We start from the raw sequence: 25,639 nt of genomic DNA, 5'->3' as shown, positions 1-25,639 counted from the left end.
CATTTATTTGTGAAGATATCTGAAAATTGCTCAATTTTCGTAAAATTTCTAACTAGTAATTTTTCTGCTCTTAAAGCAGTTGTCATGTTTTTTTACGTTAGAAGGGTTAAAAGTTGATCAGCAATTTTTCATTTTACCAGCAAAATCTAAAACTTTTGATTTAAGGTAGCACATCACATTTGAAGTGACTTTAAGGGGCCTATATGACAGAAAATACCCAAAAGTGACACCATTCTAAAAACTGCACCCCTCAAGGTGCTCAAAACCACGTCCAAGTAGGTTATTATCCCTTCAGGTGCTTCACAGAAATTAATGCAACGTGGAAGGGATGTGTGTATATATATATATATATATATATATATATAATTTTTTTTTTTTACTTTAGCTCTCAATTTATTTTCACAAGGGTAATAGGAGAAAATAAAACCCAAAATTTGTCCAATTTCTATTGAACTAGAAATACCCCATATGTGGCTGCACAGTATTGCTTAGCCACATGGAGAGATTTGGGAGGGATGGAGCGCTATTTGCTGCTTGGAGCATACATTTTCCTAGAATAGTTTTACGGACTCAATATACAGGGCTCCTTTAGAAAGCAGAATCCACCTCAAGTGACCTCATTTTGGAAATTCTACCCCTCTGGGAATTTATCTATAGGTGTAGTGATGATTTAGACTTATTGAGGTTTTCCAGAAACAAGCATCAGTGGATGTTTGTGAGTGGAAATTGCAAATTTGCTATTGTGCCCAGGGCTGTGGAGTCGGTAAGTCAAACCACCAACTTTGACTCCTCAACTTCCCAGACTCCGACTCCCCAGCACTGGTCACTAATGAGCAAGTACATAAAGTGCAGCACAGATTCATCTCCGCTACAAGCCGAGATCCTTAGATCAGGAACAGACATTTATAGGACATTTCATAACGTTCCCAAATTCTTATGAGAACATTTACAGCACTGTACTACTGAACCGAATTTTATTTATTTTAGAAGTCTGAGTTGATTCATTTCATTCTGACTCCACCAACTCCATAGCCCGTACATTATTCCCAGCTCATGCTTCTGGAGACACAAACCCGTAATTTAGGCAGGCTCTCATCGCTCCAGAAATGCCAACCATGTGGGTGCTAAATGTGGTTTAGGCACACTGTGTGGCATTTGGATTTGGCAGTGCAGAATTCACTGGGTTTCTTTTGGCGGGCGAAGTGCTATTATGCTTCTTCAGAGCCTCTGTGCTACCAGTAATGTGGCAGCCCCTACATTTCCTTTGATAGATGACACACCTGAGTACTGTGTTTTGTGTTTTTTTTTTTTTTTTTTTTATTGGGAACATTTTATATAACGTTTGGGATGACGTTTATCCGGTGCTCTACGCTGAGCCCTTACATCGGGGTTTCCATCTAAATCTCCAAATGACGTAATTCAGATGACACACCCGACGGGCTCATTCACTATGAGGCAACAGAGTTAAGGTACCTTCACACTGAACGATATCGCTAGCGATCCGTGACGTTGCAGCGTCCTGGCTAGCGATATCGTTCAGTTTGACACGCAGCAGCGATCAGAATCCTGCTGTGATGTCGTTGGTCGCTGCAGAAAGTCCAGAACTTTATTTCGTCGCTGGACTCCCTGCAGACATCGCTGAATCGGCGTGTGTGACACTGATTCAGCGATGTCTTCACTGGTAACCAGGGTAAACATCGGGTTACGAAGCGCAGGGCCGCGCTTAGTAACCCGATGTTTACCCTGGTTACCAGCGTAAAAGTTAAAAAAAAAAAACAAAAAAAACACTACATACTTACCTTCGCTGTCTGTCCCCGGCGCTGTGCTTCTCTGCTCTGGCTGTGAGCGCCGGCCAGCTGGAAAGCACAGCGGTGACGTCACCGCTCTGCTTTCCGGCCGCTGTGCTCAGTCAGTGCAGGAAAGCAGAGCGCCGGGGACAGACAGCGAAGGTAAGTATGTAGTGTTTGTTTTTTTTACTTTTACGATGGTAACCAGGGTAAACATCGGGTTACTAAACGCGGCCCTGCACTTAGTAACCCGATGTTTACCCTGGTTACCGGCATCGTTGGTCGCTGGAGAACTGTCTGTGTGACAGCTCTCCAGTGACCAAACAGCGACGCTGCAGCGATAGACATCGTTGTCGGTATCGCTGCAGCGTCGCTTAGTGTGAAGGTACCTTTACTCTGAACTCTGTCTGGCCTCTGTTCAGCGGTCTCCTTTTCAGAAGTGTACAAAACTGTGGCAGACTGCATTTTTATGCACGCCTAAAAAGACGGACACCGCCGGATCACAGGTCAGGCGGCATCCACAGTGCCTCCATCTGCCTCATAGGAAATCTTTTCCGCTGAGGATTCCATCTGAATCATTTATTTCAGAGAATTACATGAAACCCAGGTGTGAGCGTAGAGCACAAGATAAATGTGTGCCGAGCCTTACTGCAATCTTTTGGAGGCAGAATGAAAAACCACAAACAAAAACAGCAGGTCAAGAATTGGTCTTGTGCCATTACTGGTGATTAAATGACTTTTTTTTTCCCCTTCTTTATGGTATCGTTCCGACCCGAACGAGGTATACCGGTTTTCTTCTGGTTGGCTGATTTCAGACTTTTTTTTTTTTTTTTTTTTTGAGGGGTGCACTTTGTTTGGTAGGGGTCTCAGGACCCAGTCCTACACTGATCTACTTGCAAATAAGAACAACATATGTGGTTTGCATTTGATCTGATGAAATAAGTTGCTATAAAAATGTATAATAATAATAATACCTAAAATATTACTTTCCTTTCAGGCATACTGCAGCATCCTGATGGTACGGTGTTAAAGCAATTACAGCCACCACCACGTGGACCAAGAGAACTGGACTTCTATAACATGGTACGTGAAATGCCATTGTTGAAAGGTGTGGGCCACCATCTGTCTCCATTCTGTATGTGATGCTTCATTTTTCTTCTGTTGGAGGTGTCAGTCAGGATCGGCTTTTGGGAGGTGGCAAACCTGACGATTGCTCAGGGCAACCATCCTTCCATGTGCCCCCAGTGTTTCAAGTAGAAACTGCTTTGATAACGTGAGTTCTGTATTGTCAATATATTTTCTGAGTTTAAGACTGCAAAAGGATCTTTGGTATGGTGGACATGGGACCATGCTGTCATCAAAGGTTCTTTAACCTGCGGGAGGCTAGAGCAGGGGTCCCCAACTCCAGTCCTCAAGGCCCACCAACAGGTCATGTTTTCAGGATTTCCTTTGCATTGCACAGGTGATGCAATTATTACCTGGGCAAGACTAAGGAAATCCTGAAAACATGACCTGTTGGTGGGCCTTGAGGACTGGAGTTGGGGACCCCTGGGCTAGAGGAACTGTAGAGGAGACAGACTTCTAAGTCCTCTGTAGTGTGTACATTTCTGCTGGAGACACACAGCACTTGTAAGATTCCTAATGCATTAAGTGGTTTGCGTGTTGCTCCCAACGGCCCCGTTCATTAAGATTGGCTGCACGATTCCAGTCTTAATGAGTCCGGACCATTGTTCTCAGAAGCGCATCACCAAATGTTAACAGGAGATGTTCTGCTGAAAACCTATGCATGGGAACAGAACGATCTGTTAGGCCTTCTTCACACATCCGTTTTTTTGTGTCCGTATGCGGTCGGTTTTTAAGGGCTGCAAATATGTTCACGCACACACCCATTGTATTTAATGGTGGTGCGCACGTCGGGTTTTTCACATGGACCGTGTACACGTGTGAAACTCGTAGACCTGTTGTGGTGGTTTTTATTTTTATTATTTATTTATTTTTTTTTGGCACTGCATGCCGCACACTGCACTGATGATATACAGATGACCATTTGCGCTGTTCCCAGGTCCCGGCGGCTGAAGGCAGCTTTCATGGTCTCCTGCGCGAACTGGGATCAGCGTGACCAGGACATAGTGATGGGAGTTGTTTTCAGCAGCAACTGTAGAACAGCTGTGTAAAATAAAGAATACGACGTGGGCTCCCTCGCAATTTTCATAAGCAGGAGAGGGAAAGCCATGACTGGGGACTGATGTTAATAATCTGGGACAATTGACAGTATCCCATAAGGGTCCCAGGCTTTTAATAACAGCTCACAGCTGTTTGCTTACCCTTTACTGGTGAATTTACGTGGGACCCCAGAAAAGCTGTCAGGTCCCTCTATAAATTCAAACCAGCAAAAGCTAAACTGACAGCTGTGGGTTGATATGAATAGCCTAGGAAGGGTATATCAACCCACAGCCGCCCCAGAAATGCAGCATCGATAAGGTGCTTAGCCTTGCTCTTAACTACTTGCCCTGGTGCGGAGGCAACTAGAGTTAAATTTATGTGGCTGTTGTCAGGTGACATCAAGCCCACGGGTTAGTAGTAGAAAGGCGTTGGCTGACAATACAAAGGTGACATCAACCTCACAAATATTACCCTACTTGCCACTGCACCAGAGCAAGTGGGAGGAGCGAGGCTAAGCGTGAGATTTGAGGCATCTTCCGGGGCAGCTGAGGGCTGATGTTAGTAGCCTGTGGGGGCAGTATCCATGACCCCTTCCCAGGCTTTTAATATCAACCCAGAGCTGTCTGTCTATCTTTTGCTGGTCTGAAACTATAGGTGGGCCTCCCATTTTTCTTTTTTCTCTTTTGCTTGCGGTAAATTCACCAGTAAAGGCTTATCAAACAGCTGTGAGCTGTTATTCGCCTCAGAACCTTTTGGGATATTGTCCCAGATTATTAATATTAGTCCCCAGCTGTGGGCTTTCCCTTTTGCGTATGAAAATTGCACGGTATGCTACACTGTATTCTTTATTTTACACAGCTGTTACACAGTTGCTGCTGAATACAACTCCCATCATTGTCTCTTGGTCGCGCTGATCTCGGGGTGGGAGGGGGGTGGGCACATGGATATTTATTTTAAACACGATTATTCATATCTTCTCTACAGCAAACGCTGCTGCAGGGAAGATATGAATCGCGGCTTCAGCACCAGATGCTGGTGCGTGTGGTACCCAGCACGGTGCATGTGGTACCCAGTGGGCACACGTGTGCCACAAACGCACCAGGACACGGATAATTGCGGTACCGATTTTTTTTTTTTTTTTTTTTTTTTTTTTTTTTCCCCCCCTCTTTCCCTGGTACCGGAATTATCTGGACATGTGAGACTGCCCTAAGGGGGAGTAATTAAACTATTATATACAGCGGGTGAAATAAGTATTGAACACATCACCAATTTTCTAAGTAAATATATATCCAAAGGTGCTGTTAAGATGAAATTCTCGCCAGATGTTTGTAACAACCCACCCAATACACACAGGCAAAGAAATCAAAACCATAGATGACCATAAATTAAGTTGTGTAATAATAAGAAATGACACAAGAGAAGAGTATTGGACACTCTTGCTGAAACTTAATAAATACTGTGTACAAAAGCCTTTGATGACCGTTTTAAGGCTATGTGCACACGTAGAATGGGCCACTGTGAATTTTTCCGCAGCAGATTTGCTAAATCAGCTGCAGTTTTTAATGCGGATTTATTGCGGATTCTACTGCTGATTCCGCTGCGGTTTTCCATCTGCAGTTTTCTATTGGAGCAGATGGAAAACTGCTGCGGATTCCGCACAAAAAATTGACATGCTGCAGAAAATTTTCCGCGCGGCTTTTTCCGCAGCATGGGCACGGCGATTTCTGTTTCCCATAGGTTTACAATGTACTGTAAACTCATGGGAAACTGCTGCGGATCTGCACAAAATCCGCGTCGTATGCACATAGCCTAAGACTCCTCCTATATGGAGAAACTAGTTGCATGCACTGCTCAGGTGTGATTTTTGGCCCATTCTTCCATACAAAGTCTCTTCCAATACGTTTCTGTGGGCTCCTTCTATGAATTCTGAGATTTGGTTCCATAAATGCTCTATTGGATTCAGGTCATGTAATTGGCTGTGCTATTCTACTAGCAGCTCTATTTTCTTACTCTGAAACCAATTGAGTTTCCTTGGCTGGGTATTTGGGACCACGGTCTTGCTAAAAATGTCCACCCTCTTTTCATCTTCATAATCCTAGTAGATGGCAGCAGATTTTTATCTATGTCTGTACATTTGTCCATTCATCCTTCAATTATATAAAGTTTGTCAGTGCCATATGCTGAAAAAGTGTTGTTTTTGAGGTGATATGCAGTGCCTTTTGGCATCCAAAGAATCAAAGAATTCAAGTTTGGTCTCATCTGACCAGATTAAGTATTTATGATAGAGTTGAGCGCATTTGATCGGGTCCCTGCTTATTCAGCAAGCTATAGCGCTTACCGAATAAGCTGCAGTAGGAACCCGGATACATGGAGCGCGCCGGCTGATCAGCTGTCCGGCGCCGCAGCTGCATGTGTCGCGGCTGTGTTGGGTTCTCCTTGCATGTACTGTGACTATCACACAGCCGCGACACACATGCAGCTGCGGAGCCAAACAACTGATCAGCCGGAGCGATCCAGGAAGCCGGGTTCTCTCTGCAGTTTATTTGGTAAGTGCTATAGCTTGCCAAATAAGCAGGGACCCAGTCAAACTCTCTCATCTCTAGAGGAGACCAAAAATATTCCCTTGAAATGAGGAACGAGAAGATTTAAGCAACTACAAGGGCCATGTAGGGCCCTTCACTTGTTATCCCTTTGTCGCCTATATAGTACATACTCTACCTCCTGATGAATATATGTATATTTTTTTATTTTTTGAGACACTGTTGTATCCAATGTCTGACACTTCATATGGTGATCACGGTAAGAAAGCCTCACCTGCTTTCCGATGTATGTTCTGTGAGACACATGGGAGTATGACTGCATGTTCTGACTACGTAGATTTGTTTGTGGTCTGTTACCATGGAAGCAGGCCTGAATTGAAGGTGTGAAAACAAATCCTTTCTCTTTAAACGACCCTATATGCAATGGTGCTACGTTCTAATAGGTGCCACGTAAGACGTAGGCTAGGTTCAGATTGCGTTAGTGCAATCCGTTTAGTGCCAACGTAATGTGTTTTAAAGGGGTCGCGTTAAACGTCCCCGCTGTTGCAGATCTCCGATCTGCGAGAGCGGGGAACGGACCGCGGGCGCGCCTCGGACGCTGCAAGCAGCGTCCGCGGCGCGCCACAAAACACCGGCACATCGCTAGCGCGTGCTGAAAATGGCACGCGCTAGTGATGCGCATCCCCATTGCTGTTAATGGGCGCGCTAACGGACACATTGCACGGCATTAATTTCGCAGTGCAACGCTGTCCGTTAGCGCAGTCCCATTAACGCAATGGGAACCTAGCCTAAGACAGGCCATGGGGACTTGGCATCCGTGTAACATATTATTGTGTTGATCAGTCCCTGTGGAAAGCCTCTGTCTGCTGGGATGATGTCCCAGCTGATCTAGAGGTAAGGCTTCTCGGGAACGCCAGTACAGTAGAGCTGAATTGAGTAGAAGAGTGCAGGGATAACGGAGCCCATCCTGTAGGAAATGATGTACTCCCTTGTTTGGGATGCAGTTAGTTTAATTTTAGCTTATGCTTTTGCTATTTATATTTTGCCAGACTTGGGGATCAGGTTTTTTTCCTTTGCTTCGAAGAATTCTCATAATCCATGCTCACTCTCTGTGATATTTCATTTTGTCTGAGCGCCGGCTATTGGCAGCAGTGTTTGATATTTTGAACCAGTGAACTTCACGTTTGCTCCATTACGGAATCATTAAGCAGAATGTTCACTTCACAGCTACTGTGTCTGATGTTTTCTCTTATCCCAAGGGGATAAAAGTAGAAGATCAGTCACTTTAACATTTCACAGATGAGTCTTCACTGCCAGCAAAACAGCCAAATATATATATATATATTTTTTTTGTTTCAGGTTTTCTCAAGAGACTGCACTGATTCTAAGCTGCGAGACTTACAAATATTTTTACCAAAATATTTTGGCACATGGGCACCCCCTGGATCTACTAATGGTATTATTTATTTTCCCCTTTTGTATTTTAATCACCTAATTGTACAACGCTGACTACATGCTCAGTTCCCCACATGACGCCACCTGCAATTCATCTATTTATTAGTGAATAGAAGCTGTCTGGTTTAAAAAAAACTAAAAAACAAAAAAAAAAAACCACATCTTTACCTTGCTCTGCTCTGTTTTGAGTACAATGTAGTATTGTTTCGATGTATCACTAGCCTGAAAAAACAATAAAGAAATGTATGGTTGTTTAAAAAAATTAATAAATAAAATACTTAGTTTTTAAAGATACTAAATCAGAGTTTATCAAACAACCCCCTTTAACCATAAAGTTTGTGTTCAACTACTCCCCAACAAAATCAACTGCTCCCCAACAATTTTGCTATACTGTATGTCAGAAAATTGGGGTGAATTGGAGTTGAAATCTTCTCCAGCTCGTAACTGGCATAGATTTCCTGTACTGACTCTTAGAAAACTCAGATGCCCAAATAAATTGACAGTCTTGATAAATTCCCTGTTTGTTCTCAATTGGGAGAACAGCACAGTTTGCTCTTACACCCGCAGCCCACTCCCTGTGCGATCTCTTAAGCTGGAGTCACACAAAACGATATCGTTAACGATATCGTTGCAACATCATGCTTTTGGTGACGTAGCAACGATCCCGCTAACGTTATGTGTGACAGCGACCAACGATCAGGCCCCTGCTGGGAGATCGTTGGTCGTTGGGGAATGATCAGGACCATTTTTTGGTCGCTGATCACCCGCTGTCATCGCTGGATCGGCGTGTGTGACGCCGATCCAGCGATGTGTTCACTTGTAACCAGGGTAAATATCGGGTTACTAAGCGCAGGGCCACGCTTAGTAACCCAATATTTACCCTGGTTACCATTGTAAAAGTTAAAAAAAAAAAACAAAAAAAAAAAAAACAGTACATACTCACATTCTGATGTCCACAGGGTTAAAACTGCTTTCGGCAGGAGCGCTGCTAATGCACGCGCTGCTGCCGAGAGCTTCCCTGCACTGACTGTGTCAGCGCCGGCCGTAAAGCAGAGCACACGCTGTTACTGCCGGCGCTGACAGTCAGTGCAGGGAAGCTCTCGGCAGCAGCGCATGCATTAGCAACACTCTTGCCGAAAGCAGTTTTAACCCTGTGGACGCCGGCGGGGGACGTGACAGACATCAGAATGTGAGTATGTAGTGTTTTTTTTTTTTTTTTTTTTTTACTTTTACAATGGTAACCAGGGTAAATATCGGGTTACTAAGCGCGGCCCTGCACTTAGTAACCCGATGTTTACCCGGGTGCTGCAGGGGGACTTCGGCATCGTTGGAGACAGTTTCAACGATGCCGAAGTCTTTCTCCTGATCGTTGGTCGCTGGAGAGAGCTGTCTGTGTGACCGCTCCCCAGCGACCACACAACGACTTACCAACGACCACGGCCAGGTCGTATCGCTGGTCATGATCGTTGGTAAGTCGTTTAGTGTGACTAAAGCTTTACACTGTGCAGCTGTGACAGGAGGCGGGAGAGCATGTTAGCCCTGGACTATGTAATGCCGGTCAGTGTCCAAAGCTGAAGTGCAGCCAACTCTCTAAAGCCTCATTCAGACGTTCATGTTTCACATACATGAAAAACCACAGATAGAACCTGTATAGAGCACATACCCATGATAATCTTTGGGGTGGTGTATTTTCTCCCTACCACGACGTCACGGATGAAAATTACCGATACAAGGGTTCACTAAAATCATGGACGGCACACAGATGGCGTCAGTCTGCGATTAACATTACAAGGCTTCTCCTAACATTGCAATTTAGCCATGCGTGAAAATCACCGATGAAACTGATGGTATAGGTTGACACTCGGACATCAATGAGGCCTAAAGAAGTTTCACACGCTTTTCAAATTTTTTTTTTTTTTTTTTCTTTTTTAATGATATGTAGACTGTTGGTGTATTATAATAAAGGTGTGTATTTTGCTTTTAGATCTTTATTTAAAACTGGAAGATGTAACCCGAAAATTTGACAAACCATGTATCATGGATGTAAAAATAGGCCAAAAGAGCTATGATCCACACGCGTCAGCCGAGAAGATCCAGCAGCAGATCAGCAAGTACCCCTTGATGGAAGAGATTGGCTTTTTGGTTTTAGGCATGAGGGTAAGAATGAGTCTTTATAGTATGTTTTGCGGGAGAATGAAACTTGCCACAATACTTGTTGTTAAAGCAGATTGCACCATAAATATTTTATCTGAACCAAATCTTTCCACGTTCCGGAACCATTCCTGTACTTCATATTGTAGCCTCCGGTTCTGGAGGAGTTAAGGGTTGTTAGAATTCCAGCAGCGGCCCACGTTGGCGCCCATCCTATTTCCCGCCACAGCTGTGCTCAGTACAGGTCATTGAACTCCATGAAGAACTCTCGGAGGCTGAAGATGTAATCACTGCAGAGTATAGCAGAACATGAATTCGGAATGTCCCGTTATACATATTTTTTTTTATGTAGAGTGCATAACTCGTGTCACACTTGTGTTACTGCAACTGGGGAGAGGGTGTTTATCTGGCGCCCTCCATAACCACCTACTTCCACATTAGAGTGAGCAATGCCGATAATGTTACAACCACCATACCCTTCGGCAGATATTGCGTCCATGTCTTGTTTAATAGAACAATCCCTGCCGATTTGAGCGTAGGTGATAATGTCATCGGCACTGCTTATTTCTGATTTGAGCGTCTCTAGATGTCACCTTTGTAGCTCCTTTAAGATGGCAGAGCCACTTTTTTTATTTCGGATTCGTAGACCTGGTGTCAAACCTTGAAACTAGTGTGAAGTGATGCCGCCCTCCTCTTCTGGCACGCCGACCCTGTTGCTGACCAGTCCCTTGCCGGGCTCTTCTTCCTCCTGCAATGATGGCCACTGATGAGGAATGTGGGACCATCTTGTGATAATGGATAAGCGGTCATTTTCTTTTTGTCTAGGGGTAGGGGGCTGGAATGCATTGAAACAGGATCTGCAGGAATCTGAGAACTTTTCACTTATTTTTTTTCTTCTAAATGGTAGCGGTAAATGCATGAACTAGGCATGTTTCTGCCTGTCTGGCAGTGATTTAGGTTAAACGCTGCTAATGGAGCTCATTACCCCTTATCCCTCGCACAAAGCTTTTACACCTACTGTTCTAAATCCTGATTTGAGTATTGGAACGCAGTCAAACATAATAAGCCTGCGGGGAACTAATTTTCCTTGGAGAAAAATTCACAAGATCCTTTTGGATGAGTCACATGTTGTCCACGCCATGCTTATCTGCTGAAGTTAAGACATTTATTTATTTATTTTTTTAAATTCCATGATGTGTAAAATTGGAATCTGTCTGCCAAATGGGACTTTGTCCCAGTGCAGATTAAGCTTGTTGTTTGTCAGCACGCCACTGGAATGGGAAAGCAGCTGGTATCTGTCCTGGTTTTCTGTAATACTGCTTGTAAGTGCAGGACTCCCACCCAACACCTCCAAATCTAATGGTTTCACTTCACTGCTTTAACCACTTCATGACTGCCATTTCTCTTACCCCCTTGACAGCACCACGGAGAGAGAGGGATCCGCCCTCAAGGACAGGAAACCTACAGGTGAAAAAGGCGGTACCTCTGTCCCACATCAGTTAGGTTTCCTGTCCCTGACGGGGAACCTGCAGCATGATCGTCGTGGGATGCCGGGGTCCATCGCTTCAATTACTGGCAGCGGGGGGCCCTGCTTCGGACGCGGTGGATATCCCTCCCCCAAAGGCCACGATCCCAGGGTCAGCGGGCCTTGTGCGTGAACAGGGGAGAAGCAGTTAAGAAAGACCCAGTCTGCTTCTCCCCATAAATAAGTTTAGCAGCCGGTAATAGGTTACGGCGGTCACCTGGTGTCTTACCGCTGGTTTTTCCTGCTGGAGCGGTGCTCCCTCTGCTGCGGAGTGCGCCTGTAATCCCAGGAGAGGCTGGTCGGGTGCGGTGGTGACGGCGTGGCGATCTGGCAGGCGATGAAATGGCAGAGCTCCGTCCAGGAAGCAAGACGCCGGAGGAATGAGCACGTGCGTACTGGCCGCAAAGCATTATGGTATTCTCAGAATGCTCGGCAGCGGGGGTCACTTCCGGGGCGGCACACGGCATCTCTGGGTAATGGATGCTGCGGTGCGCCGCCCCGCTTATGGATAAAAAGAAACAGAATCCAGCGTGGCTGGTGCTCAGCAAATTCTCACCATGAGTGAGAAGGAGCAACCGGCAGAAGAAATTCTGCAGTCCCCGCCGAAAAAGCGCCAACCGCAGCAATATCCGCAGCAGCGGCGACAGCTTGACACTCCTTCCCAGCGTCGCAGCTCATGATCTCAACATAGCAGAGGCTCGGGTGGATCCGGAAGACCAGTAACGGTTCAAGTCGAGGAAGCTACTCCTACGCCAGAACCGGTATCCCCCTCAAATTAGGAGGGTAAGTGATCTTCGTTAATGCTCATTTTCTAAAAAGGGTTTTTATTGTGATTTCTTTAGGGGAAGAAGTGTAAAACGAAAACCAGGCACAGAGTATGTCCGATCCGATCTGCTCTGTAGAACTGCCCGCTACGTGGGTAAAAAAACTGTGCGATATGCATAGAAAATATCATTTCAGAAGAGTCCCCAAGATTCGCATCTGACTTAAAACAGTTAATTAAGTCCCAGGTAGAGGATGCATTAAAAAGTGCCAAAGGTTTAAAAAGGAAACTCTCCTCTCCTCTATATCATCCTCTTCCTCCTCGGAGGGGGGCAGCAATTGCTTTCCCATTGAGACAAACGCTTTAGTGAAATCCAAAAAAAACACTCAAGACTTTGTTTAGCAGTTTAGAACAAAGGAAACGAAGGGCATTTCCAGTAAATGATAAAATACATGCCCTAATAAAGAGTGGAAAAGGCCAGACAAAAAAGTCCTCTTAACCCCGAAAAGGAAATATCCTTTTGACGACCCGGCCTGTTCTTCCTGGAGTAAGGCGCCAAAATTAGATGTCACCATTGCAAAAGCATCGAAAAAATTTGCTTTACCTTTCGAAGATATGGGGACCCTAAAGGACCCCATGGATAAGAAGGCAGACTTATTTTTAAATGGTTCTTGGGAAGCTGCTGGGAGGAGGGGGGGGGGGGGAACTAAAACCAGCTATAGCCGCCACGTGCACCGCTAGTGTTAATGGTCTGGCTACATCATTTACAGTCACAGCTAAAAGATAGATCTCCGAGAGAATCAATATCAGATTCAATCTCAATAATAAAAGGAACAGCTGCGTTTCTAGCAGACGCATCTATAGACTCTGTGAGACTGGCGGCAAGAGCTGCTTCCTTTTCAAATGCAGCTAGGTGGGCTTTATGGCTCAAATGTTGGCCGGGGGACCTACAAACGAAAGCCAAATTATGTTTCATACCCTGTGAAGGGGAGTTCCTATTTGGCCCTACCCTAGATGATATCATGGAAAAAGCGGGGGACAAGAAAAAAGCCTTTCCGTGGTTCCCTAATCAATTATATAAACGGTCCTTTCGGAACAAAAAATTCATGTGTAGAAGGCCCCCAAAAAATCAGAAAGAAGGATGGAACGATAAACTTAAAGGAAAGGGCTACTTGTTTAACAAGCCTGACACCAAAAAACAACCCCAATGAAGGTGGTCCCCAGGTGGGGGGAGACTGGCACACTTTCTCCCAGCCTGGGAAGAAATATCGGGGAGCCTATGGACGCTAAATATAACAAAAACAGGGCTGAAACTAATATTCCATTCAATGCCGTCAAATCACTTTGTAATAACACCACAAAGGAAAGCGGAAGCCGAACAATTGGGCCTTCAAAAGGAGATTCAAACGCTATTAGAAAGTCCCAAACCAGGAGAAAGGCATGGGATTCTGTTCTCCTCTGTTTCTTCGGACGAAACCGGATGGAACTTACAGCACGATAATAAATAATTTTTATCAGTACCTAGTGACGGAGAGTTTCAAGATGGAAACAATAAAGACATGTGTGAGAACTCTTTATCAGTCTTGTTTTATGACTGTCATCGATCTAAAGGACGCATACTACAATGTGCCCATACACCCAGACTACCAGAAATTTCTCAGAGTGGCGGTATTAATGCAGGGCCTTTCCCTTCGGCCCAGCCATAGCCCCGAGGTTACTTGCGAAGTTGATCGCGGAGGTCATGGCTCACATACAGTGTGTTCCAAATTATTATGCAAATTGGATATGTGTCATAAAGATTTAATTGTTTTGTTTTTTAAATAAACTTGTGGATGGTATTGTGTCTCGGGGCTCAATAGATAACTGAAATCAATCTTAAACACATGTGATAATTAGTTTTCAAGGTGATTCTAATTAAAGGAAAACTACTTAGAAACGATGTTCCACATTATTAAGCAAGCCAAAGTTTTCAAGCAATATGAGACATAAGGATCTCTCTGCTGCTGAAAAGCGTTAAATAGTGCAATGCCTTGGACAAGTTATGAAAAAATTAGATACTTCACAAAAACTTTGTGATCATCATACTGTGAAGAGATTTGTGACTGAAACAGAGCACAGACAGAGTTCATGCAGATAAAGGCATAATGAGGAAGGTTTCTGCCAGACAAATTGGATTAAGAGAGCAGCTGCCAAAATACCATTACAAAGCAGCAAACAGTTATTTGAAGCTGCTGGTGCCTCTGGAGTCCCTCAAACCTCAAGGTGTATGATCCTTCAAAGGCTTGCTGTGGTGCATAAACCTACTATTTGGCCCCCCTAAACAGTGTTCATGAGCAGAAACAGTTGCAGTGGGCCCAGACATACAGGATAACTAATTTTCAAACAGTCTTGTTTACTGATGAGTAGGGTTGAGCGACTTTTAGTTTTTTAGGGTCGGGTTTCGCGAAACCCGACTAGCTCAAAAGTCGAGTCGAGTGAAATCGGCCGATTATCGCGAAAAGTCGGGGGTCGACCGAAACCCAATGCAAGTCAATGGGGAAGCATAGTCGGCAGTGAGTGGAGGCCAGGAAAACGCCTACAGTGCCCATTTTAATGGCAAAAACATCCATTCTTGGTACTGAAGCTTGTCAATCTTAATTTACCTTTATAATAATAGTTAGGCATTGGACATTGGGGGTCATTTGGCTAAAGTTGTGGGGGGTAGGGCTGGTTCAAGTATTTAGTGGGCCCAGGAAATGTGGACCACGTCACGGCAGTGGAGCAGGGAGAGGTAAGTATTTCAACTTTGCAAGTGCTGTGATCCTGAGCAAGCAGGGGGGGGCCCACTCGTTCGCACTGGCACAGGGCCCCTCAAAGTACGGCAGTGTGTTTGCACGGTGGGGGCGCCTCCCACCGGCAGCGACACTTTTTTGCGTACTTTGAGGGGACCTGTGCCAGTGACGTCACCAACGAGTATTTCTCACCCCCCCCTGATGAAGGAACCTGCACTTTCATCTGCACCTTGCTCTTTGTCCCCATGTAAGGTGGTGTAGTATGCGGGAAGGGGAACCTCACTTTCAGCAGGGTCAGAATCTGGCTGTGTAGCGTGCAAGGGGAATGTAGCAGTCTGGGTCAATGTACCAGCAGAGTCATCTAGCACTGGCTGCAATGGGCAGGATGAGGAGGAAAAACAGATATAGGCCCAAATACAAAAGTAGGCTAAAAGCAGTTCAAAATTGGTAACAGGACTAACCAGGCGGCATTGCTTTGTTCATTGGAGGACAACTGTAATGAGAGGCTGACACAGTGAGTAGGCCCAAATCAGTAAGTAGTCTAAATGCAGTTCAAAATTGGTAACAGTAGTAAACAGGTGGCACTGCTTTGTTCAGTGGAGGAGAACAGCAAGGAGCGGCTGACACCGTTAGTAGGCCCCAACCCAACTAGTAGGCCAAATGCAGTGTAATATTAACAACTACTTAACGAGAGCCTGAAGATCAAAGTTCAGGACAGGAAACCAGGAGAACAGTAAGGAGCGGCTGACACCGTAAGTAGGCCCCAACCAAACTAGTAGCCCCACTGCATTTGTTCTATTTAACAATAGCCTGAAGATAGAAGCTCAGGAAAGGCAACCAGGAGAACACCTTGGAGCGGCAGACACTGTTAGTAGGCCCCAACCAAACTTGGAGCCCCACTGCAGTATTAAAATTCTGATAGGCTGAAAACCTGACAATTGCAGGTCATTTTTTTTAAGAGGACAGCTGTATTGAGTGGCACAGACACACTGCTAGTAGGCCTTACACCACAAAGTTGGCTCGATGCAGGTTTAAAAAAGGTTACATGGGTACACAGGCAGCATTGGTGTGGTCAGCGGAGGACTATTGGAAGGAGTGTCTGACACAGTTAGTACTCCAAAATAATACATAGATGTTAATGTCTCGCAACAAACCCCCCCAAAAAAAGGGTGGCGTACTTAGGTACAGGGGTGGGCTCCTCTGCTGACTTTCAGACATTATTTGACACAAAGTATTTACTGGTGTAAATGTAGGACAGGGCCACTGACTATTTTAACTAGCATCATACATGTCAACAAATTGGTATTGTCAGTGCCAGGCATTGAAGGATTTCACCGCATAGACTAAACAGCGGTGGAGCAGTGACAGATAATTTTGCAAGTGGTAGAGCACAGTTTGAGCTGGGGGGCTGTTATGACCTGGTGGTCAGGACAATAATGGACCTGGTGGTTAAGAGCACACGGAATGACCTGATAGTTACTGATAATAAAGGACGAGCTCTGGGACGTGGGAACTCTGCTGACCGCAATCCCTAATCCTATCACACACACTAGAAATAGCCGTGGATTGCTCCTAACGCTCCCTATGCAACTCGGCACAGCCTAAGAAACTAGCTAGCCCTGAAGATAGAAAAATAAAGCTTACCTTGCCTCAGAGAAATTCCCCAAAGGAAAAGGCAGCCCCCCACACATATAATGACTGTGAGTAAAGATGAAAATACAAACACAGAGATGAAATAGATTTAGCAAAGTGAGGCCCGACTTACTGAACAGACTGAGGATAGGAAAGGTTGCTTTGCGGTCAGCACAAAAACCTACAAAAAGACCACGCAGAGGGCGCAAAAAGACCTTCCGCACCGACTAACGGTGCGGAGGCGCTCCCTCTGCGTCCCAGAGCTTCCAGCAAGCAAGACAACAATAAAAATAGCAAGCTGGACAGAAAAATAGCAAACCAAAGAAAAACAAGCAGGAACTTAGCTTCTGCTGGGAAGACAGGTCACAAGAACGATCCAGGAGTGAACTAGACCAATACTGGAACATTGACAGGTGGCATGGAACAAAGATCTAAGTGGAGTTAAATAGAGCAGCCAGCTAACGAATTAACCTCGTCACCTGTGGAAGGAAACTCAGAAACACCCACCAGAGGAAGTCCATGGACAGAACCAGCCGAAGTACCATTCATGACCACAGGAGGGAGCCCGACAACAGAATTCACAACAGTACCCCCCCCCCCCTTGAGGAGGGGTCACCGAACCCTCACCAGAGCCCCCAGGCCGACCAGGTTGAGCCAAATGAAAGGCACGAACCAGATCGGCAGCATGAACATCAGAGGCAAAAACCCAGGAATTATCTTCCTGACCATAACCCTTCCACTTGACCAGGTACTGGAGTTTCCGTCTCGAAATACGAGAATCCAAAATCTTCTCCACCACATACTCCAACTCCACCTCAACCAACACCGGGGCAGGAGGATCAACGGATGGAACCACAGGCCCCACGTATCTCCGCAATAACGACCTATGGAACACATTATGGATGGCAAAAGAAGCAGGAAGGGCCAAACGAAATGACACAGGATTGATAACCTCAGAAATCTTATACGGACCAATGAAACGAGGCTTAAAACTAGGAGAGGAAAACTTCATAGGAACATAACGAGACGACAACCAAACCAAATCCCCAACACGAAGTCGGGGACCCACACAGCGCCGGCGGTTAGCGAAACGTTGAGCCTTCTCCTGGGACAATGTCAAATTGTCCACCACATGAGTCCAAATCTGCTGCAACCTATCCACCACAGTATCCATACCAGGACAGTCCGAAGGCTCAACCTGCCCTGAAGAGAAACGAGGATGGAAACCAGAATTGCAGAAAAACGGCGAAACCAAAGTAGCCGAGCTGGCCCGATTATTAAGGGCGAACTCAGCCAACGGCAAAAAGGACACCCAATCATCCTGATCAGCAGAAACAAAGCATCTCAGATATGTTTCCAAAGTTTGATTAGTTCGTTCGGTTTGGCCATTTGTCTGAGGATGGAAAGCCGAGGAAAAAGACAAATCAATGCCCATCCTAGCACAAAAGGATCGCCAAAACCTCGAAACAAACTGGGAACCTCTGTCAGAAATGATGTTCTCCGGAATGCCATGTAAACGAACCACATGCTGGAAAAATAATGGCACCAAATCAGAGGAGGAAGGCAATTTAGACAAAGGTACCAAATGGACCATCTTAGAAAAGCGATCACAAACCACCCAAATGACCGACATCTTTTGAGAGACAGGGAGATCCGAAATAAAATCCATAGAGATATGTGTCCAAGGCCTCTTCGGGACCGGCAAGGGCAAAAGCAACCCACTGGCACGAGAACAGCAGGGCTTAGCCCGAGCACAAGTCCCACAGGACTGCACAAAAGAACGCACATCCCGTGACAAAGAAGGCCACCAGAAGGATCTAGCCACCAAATCTCTGGTACCAAAGATTCCAGGATGCCCAGCCAACACTGAACAATGAATCTCAGAGATAACTCTACTAGTCCATCTATCAGGGACAAACAGTTTCTCCGCTGGGCAACGGTCAGGTCAGCCTGAAATTTTTGCAGCACCCGCCGCAAATCAGGGGAGATGGCAGACAAAATAACCCCCTCTTTGAGAATACCCGCCAGCTCAGGAACACCCGGAGAGTCAGGCAAAAAACTCCTTGACAGGGCATCAGCCTTCACATTCTTTGAGCCCGGAAGGTACGAAACCACAAAATCAAAACGGGAGAAAAATAACGACCATTGAGCCTGTCTCGGATTCAACCGTTTGGCAGACTCAAGATAAGTCAAATTCTTGTGATCTGTCAAGACCACCACGTGATGCTTGGCTCCTTCAAGCCAATGACGCCACTCCTCGAATACCCACTTCATGGCCAACAACTCTCGATTACCAACATCATAATTACGCTCAGCGGGCGAAAACTTTCTAGAAAAGAAAGCACATGGCTTCATCACCGAGCCATCAGAACTTCTTTGCGACAAAACAGCCCCTGCTCCAATCTCAGAAGCATCAACCTCAACCTGAAACAGGAGCGAAACATCTGGCTGGCACAACACAGGGGCAGAAGAAAAACGACGCTTCAACTCCTGAAAAGCCTCTACAGCCGCAGAAGACCAATTGACCACATCAGCACCCTTCTTGGTCAAATCAGTCAACGGTTTAGCAACACTAGAAAAATTAGTAGCGATGAAGCGCCGATAAAAATTAGCAAAGCCCAGGAACTTTTGCAGGCTCTTCACAGATGTCGGCTGAGTCCAATCGTAAATGGCCTGGACTTTAACAGGGTCCATCTCGATAGTAGAAGGGGAAAAAATGAACCCCAAAAATGAAACCTTCTGAACTCCAAAGAGACACTGACCCCTTCACAAACAAGGAATTCGCATGAAGGACCTGGAATACCATTCTGACCTGCTTCACATGAGACTCCCAATCATCCGAAAAGACCAAAATATCATCCAAATACACAATCAGGAATTTATCCAGGTACTCTCGGAAGATGTCATGCATAAAGGACTGAAATACTGATGGAGCATTGGAAAGCCCGAATGGCATAACCAGGTACTCAAAATGGCCCTCGGGCGTATTAAATGCTGTTTTCCATTCATCGCCTTGTTTAATACGCACAAGATTATACGCCCCTCGAAGATCTATCTTGGTGAACTAACTAGCCCCTTTAATACGAGCAAACAAATCAGACAGCAACGGCAAAGGATACTGAAATTTGACTGTAATTTTATTAAGAAGGCGGTAATCAATACAAGGTCTCAAAGAACCATCCTTCTTGGCCACAAAAAAGAACCCTGCTCCTAACGGTGATGACGACGGGCGAATATGGCCTTTCTCCGAGGATTCCTTTATATAACTCCGCCTAGCGGCGTGTTCTGGCACAGATAAATTGGACAATCGGCCCTTAGGAAACTTACTACCAGGAATCAAATTAATTGCACAATCGCAATCCCTATGAGGAGGTAGGGCACTAGCTTTGGGCTCATCAAATACATCCCGATAATCCGACAAAAACTCTGGAACTTCAGAAGGAGTGGAAGACGAAATATACAAAAATGGAACATCACCATGTACCCCCTGGCAACCCCAGCTGGACACAGACATAGATTTCCAGTCCAATACTGGATTATGAACCTGTAGCCATGGCAACCCCAAAACTACCACATCATGCAGATTATGCAACACCAGAAAGCGGATATCCTCCTGATGTGCAGGAGCCATGCACATGGTCAATTGGGTCCAGTACTGAGGCTTATTCTTGGCCAAAGGCGTAGCATCAATTCCTCTCAATGGAATAGGATACTGCAAGGGCTCCAAGAAAAAACCACAGCGCCTAGCATACTCCAAGTCCATCAAATTCAGGGCAGCGCCTGAATCCACAAATGCCATAACAGAATAGGATGACAGAGCAAATCAGAGTAACGGACAATAGAAATTTACACTGTACCGTACCAATGGTGGCAGACCTAGCGAACCGCTTAGTGCGCTTAGGACAATCTGAGATAGCATGAGTGGAATCACCACAGTAAAAATATAGCCCATTCCGACGTCTGTGTTCTTGCCGTTCAGCTTTGGTCAAAGTCCTATCACATTGCATAGGCTCAGGCCCATGCTCAGATAGTACCGCCAAATGGTGCACAGCTTTACGCTCCCGCAAGCGTCGATCGATCTGAATGGCCAAAGACATAGACTCATTCAGACCAGCAGGCATGGGAAATCCCACCATGAAATCCTTAAGGGCTTCAGAGAGACCCTTCCTGAAGATTGCTGCCAGGGCACATTCATTCCACTGAGTGAGCACAGACCACTTTCTAAACTTCTGACAATATATCTCCGCTTCATCCTGACCCTGACACAGAGCCAGCAAGATTTTCTCTGCCTGATACACTGAATTAGGTTCGTCATAAAGCAATCCAAGCGCCAGGAAAAACGCATCAACATCACGCAATGCCGGATCTCCTGGCGCAAGGGAAAATGCCCAGTCTTGAGGGTCACCACGTAACAAAGAAATAATGATCTTCACTTGTTGAACAGGGTCACCTGAGGAGCGAGGTTTCAAGGCAAGAAACTATTTACAATTATTTTTGAAATTCAAGAACTTAGATCTATCACCAAAAAACAAATCAGGAATTGGAATCCTAGGCTCTGACATCGGATTCTGAACCACAAAATCTTGAATGTTTTGTACCCTTGTAGTGAGATTATCCATCCAAGAGGACAGACCTTGAATGTCCATGTTTACACCTGTGTCCTGAACCACCCAGAGGTAAAGGGGAAAAGAGAGCCAAAACACACTGCAAAGAAAAAAAAATGGTCTCAGAACTTCTCTTATCCCTCTATTGAGATGCATTAGTACTTTGGGCCACCTGTACTGTTATGACCTGGTGGTCAGGACAATAATGGACCTGGTGGTTAAGAGCACACGGAATGACCTGATAGTTACTGATAATAAAGGACGAGCTCTGGGACGTGGGAACTCTGCTGACCGCAATCCCTAATCCTATCACACACACTAGAAATAGCCGTGGATTGCTCCTAACGCTCCTTATGCAACTCGGCACAGCCTAAGGAACTAGCTAGCCCTGAAGATAGGGAAAAATAAAGCCTACCTTGCCTCAGAGAAATTCCCCAAAGGAAAAGGCAGCCCCCCACACATATAATGACTGTGAGTAAAGATGAAAATACAAACACAGAGATGAAATAGATTTAGCAAAGTGAGGCCCGACTTACTGAACAGACTGAGGATAGGAAAGGTTGCTTTGCGGTCAGCACAAAAACCTACAAAAAGACCACGCAGAGGGCGCAAAAAGACCCTCCGCACCGACTCACGGTGCGGAGGCGTTCCCTCTGCGTCCCAGAGCTTCCAGCAAGCAAGACAACAATAAAAATAGCAAGCTGGACAGAAAAATAGCAAACCAAAGAAATACAAGCAGGAACTTAGCTTCTGCTGGGAAGACAGGTCACAAGAACGATCCAGGAGTGAACTAGACCAATACTGGAACATTGACAGGTGGCATGGAGCAAAGATCTAAGTGGAGTTAAATAGAGCAATCAGCTAACGAATTAACCTCGTCACCTGTGGAAGGAAACTCAGAAACACCCACCAGAGGAAGTCCATGGACAGAACCAGCCGAAGTACCATTCATGATCACAGGAGGGAGCCCGACAACAGAATTCACAACAGGGGGCACTCTCTCGTGCCCGGCGGTACTGGCCCAAGGCCCCTCATGTTACAACGGTGTGTCTGACGTTGGGTGCGCGCCACCACCACCAGAGACACTTCATTGTACTATGAGGGACCCGGTGCCAATGCCTTCGACCAAAAGTAGGCACACCCACCTCTTCAGACAAACTGCACTCTCACGGGTGCTTTCGCCAAGTGGCGAGACCACGGCCACGTGGGGGGGAGTTAGCCCATTTAGGGAGGTGTAAACATGTCGTATGCTGGACATAAAGCAGCTGCAAATGGAGAAATTGGAACACTCAGTAAGACCAGTCCAAAAGAAAGACCTTTTTAAAGGAAAGGTGGGGCAAAATAATTCGAAATCCATGAGTGGTTCATTTTAACGAAGGTTGGATCATCAACATTTTGGGTAGCCAGACGAGTCCTTTTTTCGGTCAATATTGAACCAGCAGCACTGAATACTCTTTCTGATAGCACACTAGCTGCTGGGCAAGCAAGCTCCTGCAATGCATATTCGGACAATTCAGGCCAGATGTCTATTTTGGATGCCCAGTAATCAAATGGGAATGACGGGTGAGGGAGAACATCGATAGGGGAGAAAAAATAGTTAGTAACCATACTGGACAAATGTTGTATCCTGTCACTTTGAATTGATTCTGCAGTACTTGTCCTGTCTGCGGTCATTGCGAAATCACTCCACAACTTGGTCAGAAAACCCCTCTGTCCAACGCCACTTCTGATTTGTGCACCTCTAACACCTCTGCCCTGTTGCCCCCTGCAGCTCATGTGAGAACCATCACCGCCGCTGTGTGCTGGGAATGCCTTAACCAAATGGTCTACAAGAGTTGCTTGTTTGGTTGCCAATATTTGTTCAAGGTTCTCATGTGGCATGATGTTTTGCAGTTTCCCCTTATAGCGTAGATCCAGGATGCAGGCCAACCAGTAATTGTCATCGGTCATCATTTTTATAATGCGTGTGTCCCTTTTTTGGATACGCAAGGCATAATCCGCCATGTGGGCCAATGTTCCAGTTGTCAATTTACTGCTTGTGCTGGGTTGAGGAGCACTTTCGGGCAAATCCACGTCACTTGCCTCCCTCAAAAACCCTGAACCTGGCCTTGCAACGCCACCAGTTTCTATTGCCCCCTGAGAAGCTTCCTCATCCAAAAAAATACTCATCGCCATCATCCTCCTTGTCATCCTCCTCTTCGCCCGCCACCTCGTCCAGTAGACTTCCCTGACCAGACAATGGCTGACTGTCATCATGGCTTCCCTCGTCCTCGGCTGCAGATGCCTGCTCCTTTATATGCGTCAAACTTTGCATCAGCAGACGCATTAGGGGGATGCTCATGCTTATTATGGCGTTGTCTGCATTAACCAGCCGTGTGCATTCCTCAAAACACTGAAGGACTTGACAGAGGTCTTGTAGCTTCGACTACTGCACACCTGACCACTCCATGTCTGCCATCCAACTGCCTGCCCGTGTATGTGTATCCTACACACAAATACATAACAGCACGCCTCTGTTCGCACAGTCTCTGAAGCATGTGCAGTGTGGAGTTCCACCTTGTTTCAACGTCGATTATTAGGCGATGCTGGGGAAGGTTCAAAGATCGCTGATGGTTCTGCATACGGCTGGAGTGTACGGGCGAACGGCGCATGTGCGAGCAAAGTCTGCGCACCTTCAGGAGCAGGTCGGGTAACCCCGGATAACTTTTCAGGAAGCACTGCACCACCAGGTTTAAGGTGTGAGCCAGGCAAGGAATGTGTTTCAGTTGTGAAAGGGCTATGGCAGCCGTAAAATTCCTTCCGTTATCACTCACTACCTTGCCTGCCTCAAGATGTACACTGCCCAGCCATGACTGAGTTTCTTGCTGCAAGAACTCGGACAGAACTTCTGCGGTGTCTGTCACCCAAACACTTCATTGCCAATACAGCCTGCTGACGCTTGCCACTAGCTGTCCCATAATGGGACACCTTGTGTGCAACAGTGGCAGCTGCGGATGGAGTGGTCGTGCGACTGCAGTCTGTGGACGAGCTCTCGCTTCTGCTGGAGGAGGAGGAGGGGGGTGGGGGCGGCGAACGCCTACAGCCAACTGTTTCCTAGACCATGGGCTAGGTAAAACTGTCCCAATATTGCTGTCCCCTGTGGACCCTGCATCCACCACATTAACCCAGTGTGCCGTGATGGACACGTAACGCCCCTGGCCATGCCTACTGGTCCATGCATCTGTTGTCAGGTGCACCTTTCTACTCACAGATTGCATGAGTGCATGGACAATGCGGTCTTTTACATGCTGGTGGAGGGCTGGGATGGCTTTTCTCGAAAAGAGGTGTCGACTGGGTAGCTCGTAGCGTGGTACAGCGTAGTCCATCAGGGCTTTGAAAGCTTCGCTTTCAACTAACCGGTAGGGCATCATCTCTAACGAGATTAGTCTATCAATGTGGGCGTTCAAACCCTGTGTACGCGGATGAGAGGATGAGTACTTCCTTTTCCTAACGAGAGTCTCTCTTGTAGGGTGAGCTGGACTGGAGAGCTGCATATGGTGGAACTAGCGGGGGTGCCGGTGGACATGGCAGACTGAGAGAGGGTTGGTGTTGGTATTCTTGCTGTTGGCCTACATACAGTGTTTCCTACCAAGAACCTGGTGATTCCCTGATTGCTTTGGCCTTGCGACGAAACCTCCACATTTGCTGCAGGTGGTGTGGTAAATGGTGGGCTTACAGTGAGGGAAGGGATGTAGCGTTGCTGACTAGCTTCATTGTGAGAGGGTGCAACAACGTTAAGGGACGTTTGGTAGTTAGTCCAGGCTTGCAAATGCATGGTGGTTAAATGTCTACGCATGCTACTTGTATTTAGATTTTTAACATTCTGACCTCTGCTGAAGGTCCTTGAGCATTTCTTACAGATGACTCTGCACTGATCATCTGGATCTTGGTTAAAAAAATGCCAGACTGCACTCTTCCTACTATCTGATACCTTCAGACATTGCACACTGAGCTACTTTAACCGGATGGCCACGCTGTCGTACAACTGGTTTTGGTTTTGCCACACGTTTTTGGCCAGATACAGGCCTGCCAGATGCAACCTGTTGCGATGTTGATGCCTGCTGCGGCTCCTCCGCTTCAGAGCTACTGCCGGCTGCACCCTGTTCCCCCAATGGCTGCCAATCTGGGTCAACAACTGGGTCATCTATGACCTCCTCTTCTATGTCCTGTGCACCTTCCTCTGTGTCACCGTGTAAGCCGGTGCTATAG

The 25,639-nt window shown here is 46.1% G+C and overlaps 1 protein-coding gene across 5 annotated transcripts in view; it reads left to right on the top strand.

Annotated features, from left to right (window-relative positions):
- IPMK (inositol polyphosphate multikinase) overlaps positions 1-25,639 on the top strand; it is a 97,569-nt gene that overhangs the window by 45,291 nt on the left and 26,639 nt on the right. For 3 of the 5 annotated variants that reach the window (XR_011318520.1, XR_011318518.1, XR_011318519.1), the window contains one exon: positions 2,785-2,872. Coding sequence is in view for 2 of the 5 variants with exons in the window: in XM_069753543.1 (XP_069609644.1) it covers positions 2,785-2,870; positions 7,850-7,946; positions 9,930-10,102 (356 nt within the window). In the remaining 3 variants the exon portion in view is untranslated. Of the gene's footprint in view, positions 1-2,784; positions 2,873-7,849; positions 7,947-9,929; positions 10,103-25,639 lie in introns of those variants that run through there. The other 2 variants (XM_069753543.1, XM_069753544.1) reach the window with 1 other exon arrangement.

This window comes from Ranitomeya imitator, chromosome 2, assembly GCF_032444005.1.
Source record: "Ranitomeya imitator isolate aRanImi1 chromosome 2, aRanImi1.pri, whole genome shotgun sequence".
NCBI lineage: Eukaryota > Metazoa > Chordata > Amphibia > Anura > Dendrobatidae > Ranitomeya > Ranitomeya imitator.
Note: the sequence above shows the minus strand (reverse complement) of the source record. Positions and strands in the feature narration are given on the sequence as shown.